An 18228-nucleotide genomic window follows, 5' to 3' on the forward strand; every position below is an offset into this window, starting at 1 on the left:
GCCAGGCTCCTCTGTCCATGGGATTCTCCAAGCAGGAACACTGGAGTGCGTTGCCATGCCCTCCTCCAGGGGATCTTCCTGACCCAGGGATCAAACCTGTGTCTCCTGCATTGCAGGTGGATTTTTTACTGCTGAGCCACCTGGGAAGCCCCATATGGCTTAATACCTAGCTTTGTATTTATTTGGTGATTTGTAAAGTAATATGAATACTTTTCGAAGAAGGCGATGGCACCCCACTCCAGTACTCTTGCCTGGAAAATCCCATGGACGGAGGAGCCTGGTAGGCTGCAGTCCATGGGGTCGCTAAGAGTCGGACACGACTGAGCGACTTCACTTTCCCTTTTTACTTTCCTGCATTGGAGAAGGAAATGGCAACCCACTCCAGTGTTCTTGCCTGGAGAATCCCAGGGACGGGGGAGCCTGGTGGGCTGCCGTCTCTGGGGTCGCACAGAGTCGGACACGACTGACGCGACTTAGCAGCAGTAGCAGCATGAATACTTTTAAATAAATACAAACTAGTAAGTTAAAATGGCATTAAGATTAGCTGTCATTTCTTTAGGTAGGTTTCTGTTAAAGTTACACCTCCATGCCTGATTTAGTCAGCATGTGCTAATAAAGTATCCGTGCTGTGCCACTCCCTGTTAAGTGCTGGGGTGAATACAGTAGTGAACCATGCAAAGGTCCCAGTCTGCAGAGGGCTGACAGTCTACTCTATTAACTGTTAATCAAGCAAGGGTGCATGTTCCTGTGGTGCAGAAAGTGAGGTTCTGACAGCGGGTGTTTACAGAAAAATAAAGGTTTATTTACAGGTTTCAAGCGAGGAGAACTGGGTGGCTTATGCTCAAAAGATCCAAACTCCCTGATGGCTTTCAGGCAAGGCTTTTTAAAGATACGTGTTGGGTAGGAGGGTGGTTGGATATGTATGTGATTAGATCCTGGATCTCCTTCTGATTGGTTGGTGGTGAGGTAGCAGTGATATTTTGGGAATCTCAACCTTCTTGTTCCAATTGGTTTGGGGTCTACTACCACAGACTCTAATGTCATAGGCACTAAACTCTACTAGTTTCTGCAGAACAGCTCAAAGGTATGCATCAGATTGTTATCTATATTCCTTCAGGAGGAACTAGGAGTCCTTTGACTATTCTCCTAATCATTAAATGCTTGAGTCTGGTCTTTGGAACTTCGGGAAGATCTGGGAGACTAAAACCTTTCTACAAATAAGAAACAGGACGTAGAGAGGGGAAGATCTGGGAGACTAAAACCTTTCTACAAATAAGAAACAGGACGTAGAGAGGGGCTTTTGTATCTAGAAAGGCCCCACAGGGTCCCGCTTGTTCCATTCCCCCCATTTTTTTGATAGCCCTAAATTCTGAGAGGAATAGAGGCAGGATAAGAAAGTTTAGGAGAGAGATTAATCATAAACTGAGCAGAGGCACTCAGTTTTAGGGGGACTCAGTTTCATAAATCCTCTGCTAGTCTCCTTTTCTCAACCTTTCTGGAATTGTTAGTGTGATTTATCTGCAGAAACATGCACAAATCATAAGTGTGTCTTGTAGCTCAGTGAATTTTCACAAGCTAAACATGCACATTAGCTGGTACCCAGTTCAAGCAGCAGCATTACCAGCACTCCAAAAGCTCATTTCAAGTGCCCTTCCGGTTGTGCCCCTACCCACGGTAACGACTCAACTGGCAGATTAGATTTGCCTGGTTTTGATCTTTATTATATAAGGTGTAGTCACACAATAAAAGCTCTGTGTCTGGTTTCTCTTGCTCAGCATAATTATGTTTATGAGATTCACCTGTGATATTATATGTTGTTATAGTTTGTTCATTCATGTGACTGTGTGATATTCCATGGTGTGAAGTTAACATGATTTAGTAACCCATTCTGATGTTAATGGGCATTTGAGTAGTCTCCAGTATTATGAATAGTGTTTCTTTGAATAACCTGATAACATCTTTTGGTGAATGTATGTGCTTCTGTTGGGGTATATAACTAGAGTAGAATTGCTAGGTCATAGAGTATATATGAATTCATCTTTAGTAGATATTGCTAAACAGTTTTCTAAAGTGGTTCTACAATTTTACATTCCAAGTTTGAGAGTTCTGGTTATATATATGTGTGTGTATAAAATCTTAATGGAGACCAGAAGTGTTCTGTATGCCAAGTCCAGAATCCTTTCATTTCTGTTGTGAGTTTATAAGTAGGAACAAATAATTTTTTAAAATTGTTCTTGAAATCTAAATAGATGCCACTTATAATCCATATTCTTTTGGGACAAAGTTTTTTTCATAAAGCATTGCTTAATACATTAAATGATGAATGATTAAGAGTTCATTTTTTATTTCATAATGGTATTTTAGAGAGAAGACAACATGAGGATTTTAAAAACACAAAAGAATATTTACCATTCACGGACTAGATTTTATATAAATTATTTTAAATGTGTGCTTGGTTGCTCAGTCATCTCCTACTGTTTGTGACCCCATGGGCTATAGCCCGCCAGGCTCCTCTGTCCATGGGGATTCTCCAGGCAAGAATACTGGAGTGGGTTGCCATGCCCTCCTCCAGGGGATCTTCCCAATCCGGGGATCCAACTCAGCTCTCCCGCATTGCAGGTGGATTCTTTACTGTCTGAGCCACCAGGGAAGCCCATCTTAAAATGACTCTTGTCTAATTCCTATTTTCATATTGTTTATTCTGTAAACAAAAGATGAACTGTCCTGTCAAAGGCAAGGAAAACAGGCCAGGAGCTTAGTCTCCAATTCAACTTATCTTTGCTGGGACTTTTAATTCCTTCTCCTTTCTGGAGCTCTGAACTAAGAACCGAGTTTTCATATGGAACTAAAAAGTGGAGAAGAGGTAGGACTCAAGACATAATTGGATGCCACTTCTTAAAGGATGTTATGTTCAGAGGTAGAGGGGCTTACCTAATTGAAAGCTGTGTGATTGTTCCTTATTTCCCCAATCTTTATAAAATCATGAAGAGTAATAAGGAGTGGGGGGCACTTATCGCTAACCTGGAAGGCTCTTTCTTAGTTGTAGACTTTGTCTAAGCTAGGTGACCAGAAATATTGGACACCATTTACTTGACAGGGTCTTGATGAAGCCATCAGTGGTGAAAATATTTCAGTTGGATGTAAGATGTGGATCCCAGGGGTTGGCAGGTTGATGGCAGTTTTCTGGTGCCACCCAAAAATCTTACAATGTACTTCCCAGGTGGCGCTGGTGGTAAAGAACCTGCCTGCCAGTGCAGGAGACATAAGATGTGAGTTTCATCCCTGGGTGAGGAAGATCCCCTGGAGTAGGAAACGGCAACCCATATTAGTATATTTGCTTGGAGAATCCCACAGAGGAACCTGGTGGGCTACAGTGCATGGGGTTGCAAAGAGTTGGAACATGACAGCGCACAGAGAAGATATGGATCCCAGAGGTGGGCAGGTTGATGGCAGTTTTCTGGTGCCACCCAAAAATCTCACAGTGCCACTATCCTAGCCATAGTTGGCTAGTTTAGTGCCTTAATGAATGAGGAGTTATTTCTCCTAGTGCCTTGGCTTCTTAAGAAAGTTGAAGGGACTTCCGGGTGGTCCTGTGTTTGGGAATCTACCTTTAATGCAGGGGACTTGGTTCGATCCCTGGTCAGTGAACTAAGATCCCACATTATGCAGAGCAACTAGACCCGTGCCCAACAACTGCTGAGCAGGCACACTCTGAAACCTGTGCGCCACAACCAGGGAGAGTCTGTGCGCTGCAGCGAAGACCCTGTGTGCTGCAGCTAAATTAATTCATTTAAGAAAAGAATTGTTAAAAAGTTGAAGTTGGAGATGAGTGGCTACCATCTTGCCTTCCTCTTTTCTCTCTCCATGGTATGCCTTCACGTGTTACTTGGACCTCAGGTGAAAAATAGAAGAAAAGCCATCGAATTGATGATCATAGTTCATAGCATTTGCTCTCATTTGTAAGGACTAATGTAAATATTGACTTGGAATATTTTCTTTCTTTCCAACCAAATTGTATTCATCAGTTGTTTTTATACATGTTAGTGGTGATAACCACAAAAATCTTTAAATAGAAAGCTTTACAAACTGGTGGCCGTTCTAAGGAAATTTTACTGTGGTATTCTTTTCATCTGTTATTGCCATTGTCTTATTTAAAGCATTATCCTAATTACTTTGCTTTGCCTTTGCTTTGGTGAATTTTGATTTTTTATTTATGTTTTTATCTTCCTACTAAGAGGATTTGCATTTTGTGTTTTCCCTCTGCCATTAAATATGTTATGGATAGTCTAGATCTGGTGGTGATTTGTTTTTTAAATTATCTTCAGGTAAACAACAGAAAAAAATAATGTTTATTCTTTGCTCTTAAAAGACATTGTTGGTCAAACTCTCTTTTAATTTCCTGATCCTAGTATTTTTCTTTTCAGGGAAGGAACATATTAAGGGATTTTTTAAAAGCATGATTAGTTTGCAACTCAATGGGTTATTTTCCTTTGTTATTTTTATCCATTCACTTATAGGTGTACTGTGTTAAACTCTGAGGATATTGATGGGATCAGGACGCACCCCCTCCCCTTAGGGGACATAGACATTGATTTAGCAAGGAAGTACTCATTTGGAATAGTTGATTTTCAGTGTCCTTTTAAATAAATTATACATTATACAGGTTTTCAGTTTTAATATTAGAAAATACTCTTCCTTTTTTGAGTTGTAATCCACATGCCATATAGTTCATCTTTTTACAGTGTACAGGTCAGTGGTTTTTACCGTGTTCACAGGTTTTGCCACTGTTACTGCTGTCTAATTCCAGAACATTTGAATCACCCCCAAAAGAAACATAGTACTAGCAGTCAGTAACTCCACACTTTCCATTCCCTAGCACTTGGCATCTGCCAGCCTTTCTGTCTCTATTATATTTGCCTTTTCTGGAGAAATTATATAAATGAAGTCATACACTATGTGGTGTTTTGTGATTGGCTCCTTTTTCTTAGCATAATGTTTTCAAAGTTCACTCAGGTTTTAGAATGTATCAGTGCTTCATCATTTTTGTTTCTTGATTTCTTTTTTTGGTTAGGATTATTTATTTCTGTCCATCTTTTTGAAATTGTGTGTGTTAGTCTCTCAGTCGTGTCCGACTGTTTGCAACCCCATAGTCTGTAGCCCCCACCCCCCACCAGTCTACTCTGTCCATGGAATTTTCCAGGCAAGAATTTTGGAATGGGTTGCCATTTCTTTCTACAAGGATCTTCCCAACCCAGGGATTGAACCTGGGTGTCTTACATTGCAGGCAGATTCTTTACCATCTGAGCTACCAGGTAAGCCCTTCATTTTGAATGGATATACTAGATATTATTTATCCATTCATCATTTGATGAACAATTTGACTATTATAAATAACGCTGCTATGAACATTTATATACAAGTTTTTCTGTGAAGATATATTTTCAGTTCTCTTGAATATATGTCTTGGAGTGGAATTTGCTGGATCCTTTTTTAATTCTGTTTTTAACTTTATTTTGAGAAATAACCAAACTATTTTCCATCTTGTGTATGAGTGTTTTAATTTCTGTGCATATTCAGCCCATTTGATTTTGATTTTTTTTTCCCTTTTGTTTATGGCCATATGCTTGGGTGCAGTGTGATATCTTGTGGCTTTGATTTGCATTTCTTGATGACTAATAATGTTGAACATCTCATGTATACTGGCTATATATCTTCTTCAGAGAAATATCTTTTAAAATTAGATGGTCTTTTAATTATTGAATTTTGTTGTCAAAATTACCTTATATAAATATCATCCCCTAGTTAATAGTAAGTTAGTAGAAAACTATTCTTGAATGGATAGAATTTGGTGGTGGTGGAATAATTTATAGTCAGTATATTATATACAAATATAAGGTCTGCAAACTGGTGGTTGCCAGAGGGGAGGTGGATTGGGGGGCAGGTGATTAGATGAAGGCGATTAAGGGGTACAGAGTTCAAGTCATGGGGATATAATGATAGGGAATACAGTCAGTAGTAGTATAACAACTTTGAATGGTGACAGATGGTAATTAGATATCAGTGATCGTTTTGAAATGTATATGAATATTGAATTACTATAAAGTGTACCTGAAACTAATATATGATGTTGAATGTCAATTATACTTCAATTGAAAAAAAAACTAGTCTATATACAATAGAAAATTTTTACTTCTCACAAACTTTGTTTCTGAACAACAGAGTAAAATAGCACCCCCAGTGGTTTACCTAGAGAAATGTGCTTTTACTTTCTGGTAATTATACTGTCTCATTTGTTGGGATTTAAAGAGTATGCAAAAATAGTGGGTTGATCATTAGAGGTTTAAAATATTGCATTTTAAGGTAAATGTTTTAGAAGTTAACGCTAAAATTATAAGTGTAAATAGCATTTAAAGCTAAAGTTTAGGATTTTCTGAGACTGTTACTACTTAAAGGAGGTATCTAAACTTACCAGAATTTTCTTGCTGTTTAAATAGGATTCACCCAAGAAAAAAATGAGTCATGAAAATACTGTAACTTTATGGATTTATAGGATAAGTTCAGCATTATTTCCACATACTTGTTATGTTTGTGTAAATTATGAGGTATACTTTGATAGCTTTTCTCGTGGATTTACGAGTTTTGGGGTTGATCTTCTCTTTGATGTTTAGTAGAATTTTTTTTAAAAATTGTTCTTCCATTCTTAGTAGAGAGAATCCAAGAATGACTTTATGTGCCTTTAGGTACTGCCATCCTGTACAGTTGTAAATGTTGACCTTAGTTTGGCCTAATCTGAGTCCTTGCTCTTCTGTTGCTTAAAAACAGCTCATTTCTAAATTGAAGCTCATCTTTAAAACTACTGGGATTTCCCTGATGGCTCAGTTGATAAAGAATCTGCTTGCAATGCAAGAGACCTGGTTTTGATCCCTGGGTTGAGAAGGTCCCCTAGAGAAGGAAATGGCAACCAACTCCAATATTCTTGCCTGGAGAATTCCATGGACAGACCATGGGGTCATAAAGAGGCGGACATGAGTGAGCTACCAACACTTGCTTCAGAACTGCTTTTGGGAGGGTAGCGAGAAGCCTTTTTACTATGGCTGGAGCTCAAATAATTTAAACTTGTAGGGTTTGTGTCTTTAAACTTGTTAATTGAAGTATGCTTCTGTTAGAACTTGAGTTATGTATGATTTTTTTATGGGAGATTCTGTTGTTTAAAACACCATGTATTTATTTCTGATAGGAACAGTGTGGATAGGATACAGAGGAAGGTAGTAACAAGGAAAAACATCCTTTATTTTAGTTGTGCTGTATTTCATAGGCTTAATATACAGGACAAAACATTTCAGCACCTGTTGGTAGGTGTTTTTTTGTTTTGTTTTTTTTAAACTGAGGGATTGAAGGTAAAAGGAGAAGGGGGTTGCAGAGGATGGTTAGATAGCATCACCGACTCAATGGACATGAATTTGAGCAAACTCTGAAAGATACTGGAGAACAGAGAAGCCTGGCGTGCTACAGCCCACGGGGGTCTTGAAGAGTCGGACACGACTTAACAAGTGAACAACAATCAAGGCTAAGAAGTACCTAGAAGATTGTACCATATAAAATGGGGACGTGGAAGAGTTTTAGGGATCTTCTGGGGAGCCATAACAGAGTCTGCTTATGGTATAAGGAGGAATGCAAGTAATCAGGAAATAGGAGTGAGGGCACTGTCAGGAATGTGGTGAAGAGAAAGACCATCTGAAGTTTCACGATTCAATTATTCCTTGATCAGCAGTGAAGATGCAGTTTTATACTCAGTACTTTATATGGCATGTATAGGTAATTGTATAACCAAGGGAAAACCACAGTTTAAATCTTATTTGGAGATAAGTAAAATTGATGAGAATTGTTGTAAAAAAATTATGTGACAGAAAAGAATCCAGAGCCCCAAAGGTATTTATTAACTGTCACAATTTTACAATTAACCACCCTCTCCTGCAGGAGCATGGAGAAGGTGATGGCACCCCACTCCAGTACTCTTGCCTGGAAAATCTCATGGACGGAGGAGCCTGGTAGGCTGCAGTCCATGAGGTCGCTAAGAGTCGGGCACGACTGAGCAACTTCACTTTCACTCTTCACTTTCATGCGTTGGAGAAGGAAATGGCAACCTACTCCAGTGTTCTTGCCTGGAGAATCCCAGGGACGGGGGAGCCTGGTGGGCTGCCGTCTATGGGGTCGCACAGAGTCAGACACGACTGAAGCGACTTAGCAGCAGCAGCCTGCGGGAGCATAGTGCAGGGAGAGGGCAGAAGTCCCACCACTTTTCAAATTTGTCTCTCCATAATCCCTACAAAGGAAATCTGTAACAGGTAGGTTGTAATCAGGCTTCCACTGACCCAGTTGCTAGAAGAGACTGGGCATCTTTCCAGCGGCAGCCTCAAACTGACAATGACACTTATTCTCTTAGAGAGCCCTGGGAGAGCCTGAGGATCCCCGAGCCCCAGGGATATTTAGGGAGGACTGCATAGGAAAGGTTTCCAAGGACGGAAGAGGAGAACCTTAAGAATACATTATGAAACCATGTAACCAGTCTCACAGCCTTATGAGCTCTAGTGCAGTATTTTCCAGTCCCCCCACAATCCCTGTTAGTGAGTGTCTGGCTTGTTTGGCTGGCAGAACCAAATTAATGGCAGTAGATGCCCCCAAAGTGTAAAAAGATGTACACCTAGGGATTCTGTTGTATAGCATGTTATTATTCACACTCTGGTGGTCACTAATACTTCTTGAAGGTGGATTGCCTCTTTGCCTCCAACATTGTAGTGTTTTATTTTAAACACCTTTCTTGATGGAGCGTAAATTTATCACCAGCATTATAGAAAAGAAGTCAGAGTTGCAAACCCTACAGTGAGGTCCTGAGATCTTCCTAATACGGCGAGCCTCCTTAATCATAGTAGGTGTCTTTGTTGGTTGTTTTTTCAGCTAGAAATAATATTAGTATGATTGATTACTAATAATTACTTACTATTTATTAATTAATGATTCAAAAGTGTTGAATTTTAATGAAGTAAAAAATTTTACCTGGAAATGTTTCTTTTTTCCTCATTAAAGAGAAAATGGGGGTTTCTGACTCATTTGGAATTTCTTTGCTCTGTTATCTTTTACCCTGGTGTGGGATGATCAAATTTCACATTTCCAGGTTGCTAGGAGACAAGCAACCTATCTTGCAGATACAGGTGTTAAAACTCCTTATTTCTTAGAATTCTGTATTTCTTAGAATTGTCATGCTTTCTTTCTAAAATCTTAATTATGCAGAGGTAACGGGATTATTTGACCAACCTCAAGAAATAGAAAAAAAATCAAATAAAAAAGGAGAAACTAGGTTTAAATAAAGAACATGGCTGGCTATAGTAAATTAAGACAACATTCGTAAAACTCTTACTTGCCTTTGCTTTTGCTGCTGACTTTTGCTGCTTTTTGTAGCTTTGTTTTTGCTGGGGTTTTTTGCACTTTCTGCAGTGCACAAGAGTGGTAGGTTGGGAATAAACTGAGAATGCTTTGTCTAGAGGTTTGCAGGCATTAAAACTGTTCCAAGTGAACCTGGCCGCAGGAACTCTATTTGAATAATTTACTGATTTGGTCTCCCAAAAACATTTGGATTTACTGTAGCTATTTTGCCCAGAAGCCCTTCTTCTGAAGGGCTTCCAGGTGGCTCAGTGGTAAAGAATCTCCCTGTCAATGCAGGAGATGCGGGTTTGATCCCTGGATTGGGAAGATCCCCTGGAGAAGGAAATGGCAACCTACTCCAGTATTCTTGCCTATAGAATCCCATGGACAGAGAAGCCTGGCAATCTACAGTCCATAGGGTCACAGAAAGTCAGATACGATTGAGCATACATGCATGCACCACTTCTGAAAAGAAAATTCATCTTACATTACAATGCAATTATTTGGGGAATGCCTTAAGTTTAATGTTCGATAGGTAGTGTTAAAAAAAAAAATGTGCCCAGATGGTAGATGTTGATGACAATTTGGCAGAATTCACTTGAAATTGAATGCTTTGCAATATTAGCCTCCCAGGTAACGCTAGTGGTAAAGAACCTGCCTGCCAACAGAGGAGACTCGGGTTTGATCCCTGAGTCAGGAAAATCCCCTGGAGGAGAAAATGACAACCCACTCCAGTATTCTTGCTTGAGAAATTGTGTGGACAGAGGAACGTGGTGGGCTACAGTCTGTGGGGTCATAAAGAGTCAGACATGACTGAAGCAACTTAAAACGCACACATGCTTTGCAGTATTAATCAGAAAGGTTTTGTTTGCTTCTAATTTTGAATAGCGTGGGAATTGGAGACTGAGATCTTTCAGATTTAATATCTGCTTCATGTGAGGACAGGTCAGCCTTTCTCTTCTTAGGTTTCAATTCAAGATAGAGTTCTTTGCAGCAGTTGGTTTAGAAGGATTTGTATTTTATCATTGGCTCAGTTGGCTCTATATGTCTTTTTTTTAAAAAAAATTTAAAAGATATGGGCCGTTTTAAAAATTACTTATCATTTTATTTTTGGCTGCACTTGGTCTTCGTTGCTGCATGCTGGCTTTACTTGCAGCTTGTGGGGGCTTCTTCTTGTGGTGGTTTCTCCTGCTACAGAACACGGGCTCTAGGAGTGCAGGCTTCAGTCGTGGCACACGGTCTCAGTTGTCTGCTGCATGTGGAATCTTCCCAGTCTAGGGATCGAACTCGTGTTCCCTGAATTGGCAGGCGGATTCCTATCCACTGTACCACCAGGGAAGTCCAGCTCTATATAGCTTGATGGTATACATCTGGTACCCAGACTCCCAAGTCAGTTACACTGATAAATACTATGTTAGTACTTTACAGATTGACTCCCATTCTCTACCAGTTAATCTTTTTTTTTAATGTTTTTAATTTTTTCTTTAAAATTCTTTTATCAAATATAGACACAGAAAACTGAATAAATCACATATATTTATGTAGCATTTACTAAACATGAATGGAGTTGACATTCACAAAACCAACACCCAGATCAGGAAACAGTACTTCCATCACCTCTGAAGCATATTCTCACCTACCCACCGGTAGACTGACTCTTAGCCAGTTCATCTTTTAAATGAGCTGTATTCTGTTGTCACAGTGGAAAATTAAATCACTTGTCTTTGTTTATGAAGATGAGTTGGGTAGATTGGTAGTGGCAGAAAGACACTTTCAGTGTCAGCTATGTAAAGTAACTGGAGCTATAGATTTGGCCAGTGAGAAAGTTACTGATACAGAAGAGGAAGATGTATTGACAGAGATTGTATGTAGAATTTTATGTTTTTGAAAATATCTCAATTATTTAAGATACAATCTGTGACAATCTGTGCAAACTGAGTAAACCTTAGTTTTACTGTGATTAGTCTTTGTCTTAACAGATTTTTATTCTAACTGGAAAAATTATACAAGCGATAGATGTTCATTACAAAACATTAGAACATACGTATACACAAGGAAAAAAAATCTCCTCTGATGCATCTCCTGAGATAAACAATGTAAACTGTAGATATCTATCGTAGACCTGCTTTCCATCACACAACTGTCTTTCAAAACCAACTTATGTGATTCATATGGTTTGATAGGAGAAGGCAATGGCACCCCACTCCAGCACTCTTGCCTGGAGAATCCCAGGGACGGGGGGGCCTGGTGGCTGCCGTCTCTGGGGTCGCACAGAGTCGGACACGACTGAGTGCCATAGCAGCAGCAGCAGCATGATTCGAATAATTTAGCTTTTTTATGTAACAGTACAACACAAATCTTTCTGTTCAAGTCAATGAATTTTTTTCATTTTCATTTTTGTGGTTACTTAGTAATCCTTTGTGAGGTGAACTGTAATTTATTTAATAAGTCCCCTGTGATTGGTATTTAGGTTGTTCCTGAATAGCATTTATTTGCTACCTTATTTGCCTCTTTCTGATTATTTCCTTAGGATAAATCCTGGGAGTAGACTACTTCGTAAAGGATCTGCACATTTTAACACTTGTGAAACCCACTGCCAAATAGCTTTCCAGAAAAGCTATTCCAGTTTTCAGGTTTTCCTCTAATTGCCTTTATGCTTGCATTAAAATGTGAAATTTTTATTTAGTTGCAGAATGAAGAAGAGCCTGGAGAACCTGAACAGGCTGCAGGGGATGCTCCTCCACCTTACAGCAGCATTTCTGCGGAGAGTGCAGGTAGGTAACAGGGTGAGATGACTGCTGAGCTCTTGAAATGCGTTAGCCAGAGACTTTTGGCTACTAAGTATTTGTTGTTGGTATTTGCTTCAGCTTTCTGTAAGAAGTCTTTTTGTAGTTTGTAACCTGAGGTGAAAAAAACTCATGTTACTGTTCTGAAAAACAGATAAAGGCCCCATTCCAATGTGGCTTTTTTATGGAACTTAATTTCATTTCAACACTCTTAATATAAGGATAGAATTCAGAAACCAAGTGATCACGTTTTTTTCTTTTGTTCTTTTTAGTTTTCTTGTTAGTTGTTCTGCTCTTTGATTCTAGTACCTATGACCTGGAATATAATATGTTCGATTTCTTTTATAATAAATAAAAGGCTGATAAGTCCTTAATTAAAAAAAGCTAGAAGTCTCCCAACGTTTTCATTTTCTTCCTCATAGTTCAGACCCTCCTTAATTAATTTTTTTCTTTCCATCCTATGCCAGATTATCTTTATAATTTTCACACACATGTTTAGAAGAGATGGGGGAGAAGAAAGAAAATTGTGATAGTTTAGGACTTTTGGTAATTAGATCTTTGTGATACCAGTTCTGCTTTAATTGCTGAAAACTGAGCAGTTTTGATGGAACTTCTTCCATATTCTCTGAAACAGAACTGTGACAGAGTGGCAAGTACGTGACTGATGGTTAGAAATAGAGTGGTGCACACATGTTGGTAGGGGGAAAAAAGTCAAAAATCACTGTTCTGTATATTCAGTTTACCTGTTTTAATTTGTGGTATATAAATTGTGGTAAACAAATACTGGATTTTGTTTTGAATGTACTAAATTAGAAAAGATTGTCATTAAACTTTTCATGGAAACTTAAAATTTTATGTGAGGTGTCTATATTGATGGATCCCATTTTTTAAAAATCCTTTGAAATAGGGAAATATAAATATTCTTGATTTCCCTCAACTTAAGGTAGTAAGGAGAGTTCCCTGGTGGCCTCTTGGTTAGGATTCCAGGCTTTCACTGCCATGGCCTGGGTTCAATCCCTGATTGAAGAACTAAGGTCCTGCAAACTGTGTGGTGTGGCCAAAAAAAGCTTTCCTTAAAGTGGTAGCTGTCAGTTTTGTTCATGTATTCAGAATTACTGTGGCATGGGCAATTCAGATTGTACCCATCAACTTGTAATATGATTTTTAGTGTGATTTAATTAAAAGTAAAAAAATTTTAAGGAAATTATATATGCATGTATATGTGTGCATCTGTTAAAGTAGTTATTTTGACATAGAGAAAAACAAGTTTCTTGAATTGGATTATGTGGCAGCTTTAGTTTCAATAATACATTTTCCTTATTTTATTCTAAAAGCTTTGATATTTTATTTTTCTCATTTACATAGGTCTGCATTCCATCTGGAATTGTTTTTTTCTGTGTAGTATGAGGTAGTGGTCAGGATTGTTTTCCCTTACAGATATCCATTTGGTCTCACATCATTTATTGAAAAGACCATTTTTCCTCTACTGTACTGCAGTGTCACCTTTGTCATGAATCAGGTGGCCATATATGTGTATGAGTATCTGTTTTCTGGACTCAGTACTTTCTTTGGTCTGTTTATTCACCTTTGTGCCTATACTCCAGTCTTAATTCCAGAGCTTTATAATCTTGATATCTGGTAATTAGGTCCTTTAATCTTTTTGTTGTTCAAGATTGCTTTGGTACTTCTTGGTGCCGGGGTCCAGCCCCGGCTGATCCAGGGTATTCGAAGGGGAGACGGCGTCGGCGACTATTTACATATTCATCAAAGATATAAAGAGCAATAGAATGAGGATAGCTCAGTAGGAAAATTCAGTGGAGAAAAGAGGCTGAGTAGCTTGGTTTACGCAGGAGACCAATAAAACTTCAAGACAAGAAGTTTGCACCACTTATGTAGGCTGCAGGCGTCCTTCCGTTCTCCTGAAGGAGAGGAGACATTGAGGCCTCTCTGGTCGGATCTTAGAAGCCCAGGCATAATTAGTAAGCATGGCGGGTTCCACGCTCCAGATGGAGACTCAGCCAGAATTTGAGAGAGAGAGCGACATGGGGAGACCAGTATTTCGAGAAACTGATCCCCATTCTTTATTTTCCAGGGTCTGTTTTTATACACTGAGGTGTTATACAAAAGTCACGCAGGGACAGCAGTCCTGACTTTTATTAAAGTCAGGTGCTTCATACAAGTGTATACAGAGGTCGTAGGGGTGTTACATCATCTTCTTGCCAGGGGGCCTGCTGACAATTTATGACCCTCTCCTTGTGACAGCGGTCAGTCAACCAGGACACTTCTCCAGGGGTGATTATTTTTGAAACAGACGCCACCCAAATAAAGTTACATTCCTATAGGGTGAGGGTGTAGTGGGTTTTAATTAAGGAAAGAATTTACTTAGCCTAAGGTCCAACGTGATTAATATCAAAGGTTAATACTTATTTCTTCTATATATTCATTAACGTGTATAAGGGCAGGGGATGTGGAGACTTAGCAGTAAACATTGGCTCAACAAATGAAAAACTCTTCACCAATACAATTTCTAATCAGCCCACTATACTTATACTAATAGTTTTCTAACTTCTCTAAAGAACCTGTTTTTAGAAGGTTTAAAGCATCTCGTGCCTCTCACGGTTGGGAGGCTGTGAGCAATCACATGTGGCTGGACAAGCCTGTCAGGCAGGCCAGAGAACCTTCAGAGGAGTTTGTAGGTTAAAACACTCTTGTCACGCCCAGGAGTTTTTATTAACTGGAGCTCTAAGTTAACTCCTTCTCCAAAAGAGTTAAAGGTGGGGGACAGCCCCCCTAAAGTCAGAGGTGTAGGTGAGAGCACAAAGTAGTAAAGTAGGCAGGCTCTGGTTATGGGGTAGATGCTTGAGGATTTCCGGGGGGACTCCTGAGGCTCGATCCCGCCTTTGCGTATGTTGAGCCTGCTTCCTCATGACCTTTGCCACGGGCCGAGGGCCTCACTCTGGCCCCCAACATCTTGGCTTTTGCATTTTCATTTACAGTTTAGAATCAGCTTGCTAGTTTCCATAAAATGGAAAGAAATAAACAAAAACTCTGCTGGAAGTTTAGTTGGGATTGCACTAAATCTGTTTATTAATTTGAAGATAATTAGCATCTTTATCCGGAGAAGGCAATGGCACCCCACTCCAGTACTCTTGCCTGGAAAATCCCACGGACGGAGGAGCCTGGTAGGCTGCAGTCCATGGGGTTGCTAAGAGTCGGACACGACTGAGCGACTTCCCTTTCACTTTTAACTTCATGCACTGGAGAAGGAAATGGCAACCCACTCCAGTGTTCTTGCCTGGAGAATCCCAGGGACGGCGGAACCTGGTGGGCTGCCGTCTATGGGGTCGCACAGAGTCGGACACGACTGAAGCGACTTAGCAGCAGCAGCAGCATCTTTATCATATTATGTCTTCCAGTCTGTGTTAAACCCCTCCCATTTATTAAGATTTTCTTTAATTTCTCTGAATAATATTTTGTGAGTTTCAATATAGAGACCTTGCATCTTGTTTCTTACATATTTTTTTCTTGCATCTTTTTAATTAGATTTATTCATAGGTATTTGGTTTGTTTTGGTGCTGTTGTAAATGGTCCATGTATAATTTTATTTTCTGTTTGTTACTGATATATGAAAATATAATTGATGGTTTATATTAACTGTGTGTTCAGAGACTTTTCCTAAATTCATATATTAATTCTAATCATTTGTTTGTAGATACTCTTGGATTTTCTACATATGTAATTATGTCTTCCATGATTAAGGATAGACTTAATAGACTTATTCTTTTCCAATCCTTTTGTCTTGTATTCTCTTTTCTTGCCATACTGCATCAACTAGTATTCAGTTCAGTTCAGTTCAGTCGCTCAGTCGTGTCCGACTCTTTGCAACCCCATGAATCACAGCACACCAGGCCTCCCTGTCCATCACCAACTCCCGGAGTTCACTCAAATGCACATCCATCAAGTTGGTGATGCCATCCAGCCATCTCATCCTCTGTCGTCCCCTTTTCCTCCTGCCCCCAATCCCTTCCAGCATCAGAGTCTTTTTCCAATGAGTCAACTCTTTGCATGCGGTGGTCAAAGTACTGGAGTTTCAGCTTTAGCATCATTCCTTCCAAAGAACACCCAGGGCTGATCTCCTTTAGAATGGACTGGTTGGATCTCCTTGCAGTCCAAGGGACTCTCAAGAGTTTTCTCCAACACCACAGTTCAAAAGCATCAATTCTTTGGTTGGTGCAAATGTAGTTGCAATTTCAGACCGTGAATTTTAAATCATTATAACTAGGCTCAAGCACATCTTTATTAATCAAAATAGGAACCATTATAATCAACAGATTTTTGCCAACGAGAAGTTTGTTTATTCCTGTAGCATAAAAATCCTTGCCTTGGTATTCGGTGAAATCTTGGAAACCATTTTCTGCCTCCTACTGATTGTGCAAGCATTTTCCCTGCAAAAAATTGTCAAGATGCTTGAAGAAGTGATAGTCGCTTGGCAAGAGGTCAGGTGAATATGGTGGATGAGGCAAAACTTCGTAGCCCAGCTCATTCAGCTTTGAAGTGTTGGTTTTGTGATGTGCGGTTGGGCATTCCTGTGAAGGATTGAGCCCTTTCTGTTGACCAGTGCTGGCTGCAGGCCTTGCAGTTTTCGGTGCATCTCATCCATTTTTGAGCATACTTCTCAGATGTATTGGTTTTGCCGGAATTCAGAAAGCTGTATTGGTTCGGACAGGCAGCAGACACCAAACGGTAACCATGAGCTTTTTTTGGTGCAGTTTTGGCTTTCGGAAGTGCTTTGGAGCTTATTCTTGGTCCAGCCACTGAGCTGGTCATTGTTGGTTGTCATATAAAATCTACTTTTCATGGCACATCACAATCTTATTGAGAAATGATTTGTTGTTGTGTACAGTAAGAGAAGACGACACTTCAAAATGACAATTTTTTGATTTGCGGTCTACTCATGAGGCACTCACCGAGTTTTCTCACCTTTCTAATTTGCTTCAAATGCTGAACAACTGTAGAATGGTGGATGTTGAGTTCTTGTGCAACTTCTCGTGTAGTTTTAAGAGGATCAGCTTTGATGATCCTCTCAGTTGGTCGTTACCAACTTCCGATGGCCATCCACTGCTCTCATCTTCTAGGCTCTCATCTCCTTTGCAAAACTTCTCGAACCACCACCATATTGTACGTTCATTAGCAGTTCTTAGGCTGAATGCACTGTTGATATCATGAGTTGTCTCTGCTGCTTTACGACTTGAGTAAGAAAATCGCTCGAATTTGCTTTTTGTCTAAGATCATTTCCATAGTCTAAAATGAATATAAAATACACAGCAAGTAATAAATCATTAGCAAAAAAAAAAAAAAAAACCAAAGCAAGAAATGCACATTAAAATGATGTATAACATGACTACATTTATTTAAGAATGTATTCCAGTATCAAGGGCTTCCCTTGTGACTCAGCTGGTAAAGAATCCGCCTGCATTGTGGGAGAGCTGGGTTCAGTCCCTGGGTTGGGAATATCTCCTGGAGAAGGGAAGGGCTACCCACTGTAGTATTCTGGCCTGGAGAATTCCTTGGGCTGTATATAGTCCATGGGTTTGCAAAGAATTGGACACGGCTGAACGACTTTCACTTTCCAGTATCAAACAGCAAAGTCCAACCATGGAAAACTGCAATTACTTTTGCACCAACCTGATAGTACTTCTAAGATAATGTTTGAATTGAGGTGGTAATAATGGGCCATTTTTGTCTGATTTTCTAATCTTAGGGGAGAAAGCTTTTAATAACTTACCATTAATTATGATACTTACTCTAGATTTTTCTTAGAGATTTGTGAAAAGATTAAGGAATCAGTTTTAGGTATTTTATCAATCCTTTCTTCTGCCCATGTGAAGACAATAAATTTTTCTCCTTATTTTTGGTTAATTAGGTGAATTCTATTGATTGATAATTTCAGTAATATACTACAGTAAAATTGGGAGTTAATTATAGTTAAGCAAGGTGGAGAAAAAATGTTAATCTTGAAGCA

The 18228-nt window shown here is 39.4% G+C and overlaps 1 protein-coding gene across 1 annotated transcript in view; it reads left to right on the top strand.

The window, feature by feature from the left end:
• Positions 1–18228, top strand: part of NDFIP1 (Nedd4 family interacting protein 1) — a 52916-nt gene that overhangs the window by 16139 nt on the left and 18549 nt on the right. Inside the window, exon 2 of the mRNA XM_055556301.1 lies at positions 12107–12194. Within this exon, the coding sequence (XP_055412276.1) occupies positions 12107–12194 (88 nt within the window). The remainder of the gene's footprint in view (positions 1–12106; positions 12195–18228) is intronic.

Source organism: Bubalus kerabau, chromosome 1 (assembly GCF_029407905.1).
Source record: "Bubalus kerabau isolate K-KA32 ecotype Philippines breed swamp buffalo chromosome 1, PCC_UOA_SB_1v2, whole genome shotgun sequence".
In the NCBI taxonomy this organism is placed as follows: domain Eukaryota; kingdom Metazoa; phylum Chordata; class Mammalia; order Artiodactyla; family Bovidae; genus Bubalus; species Bubalus kerabau.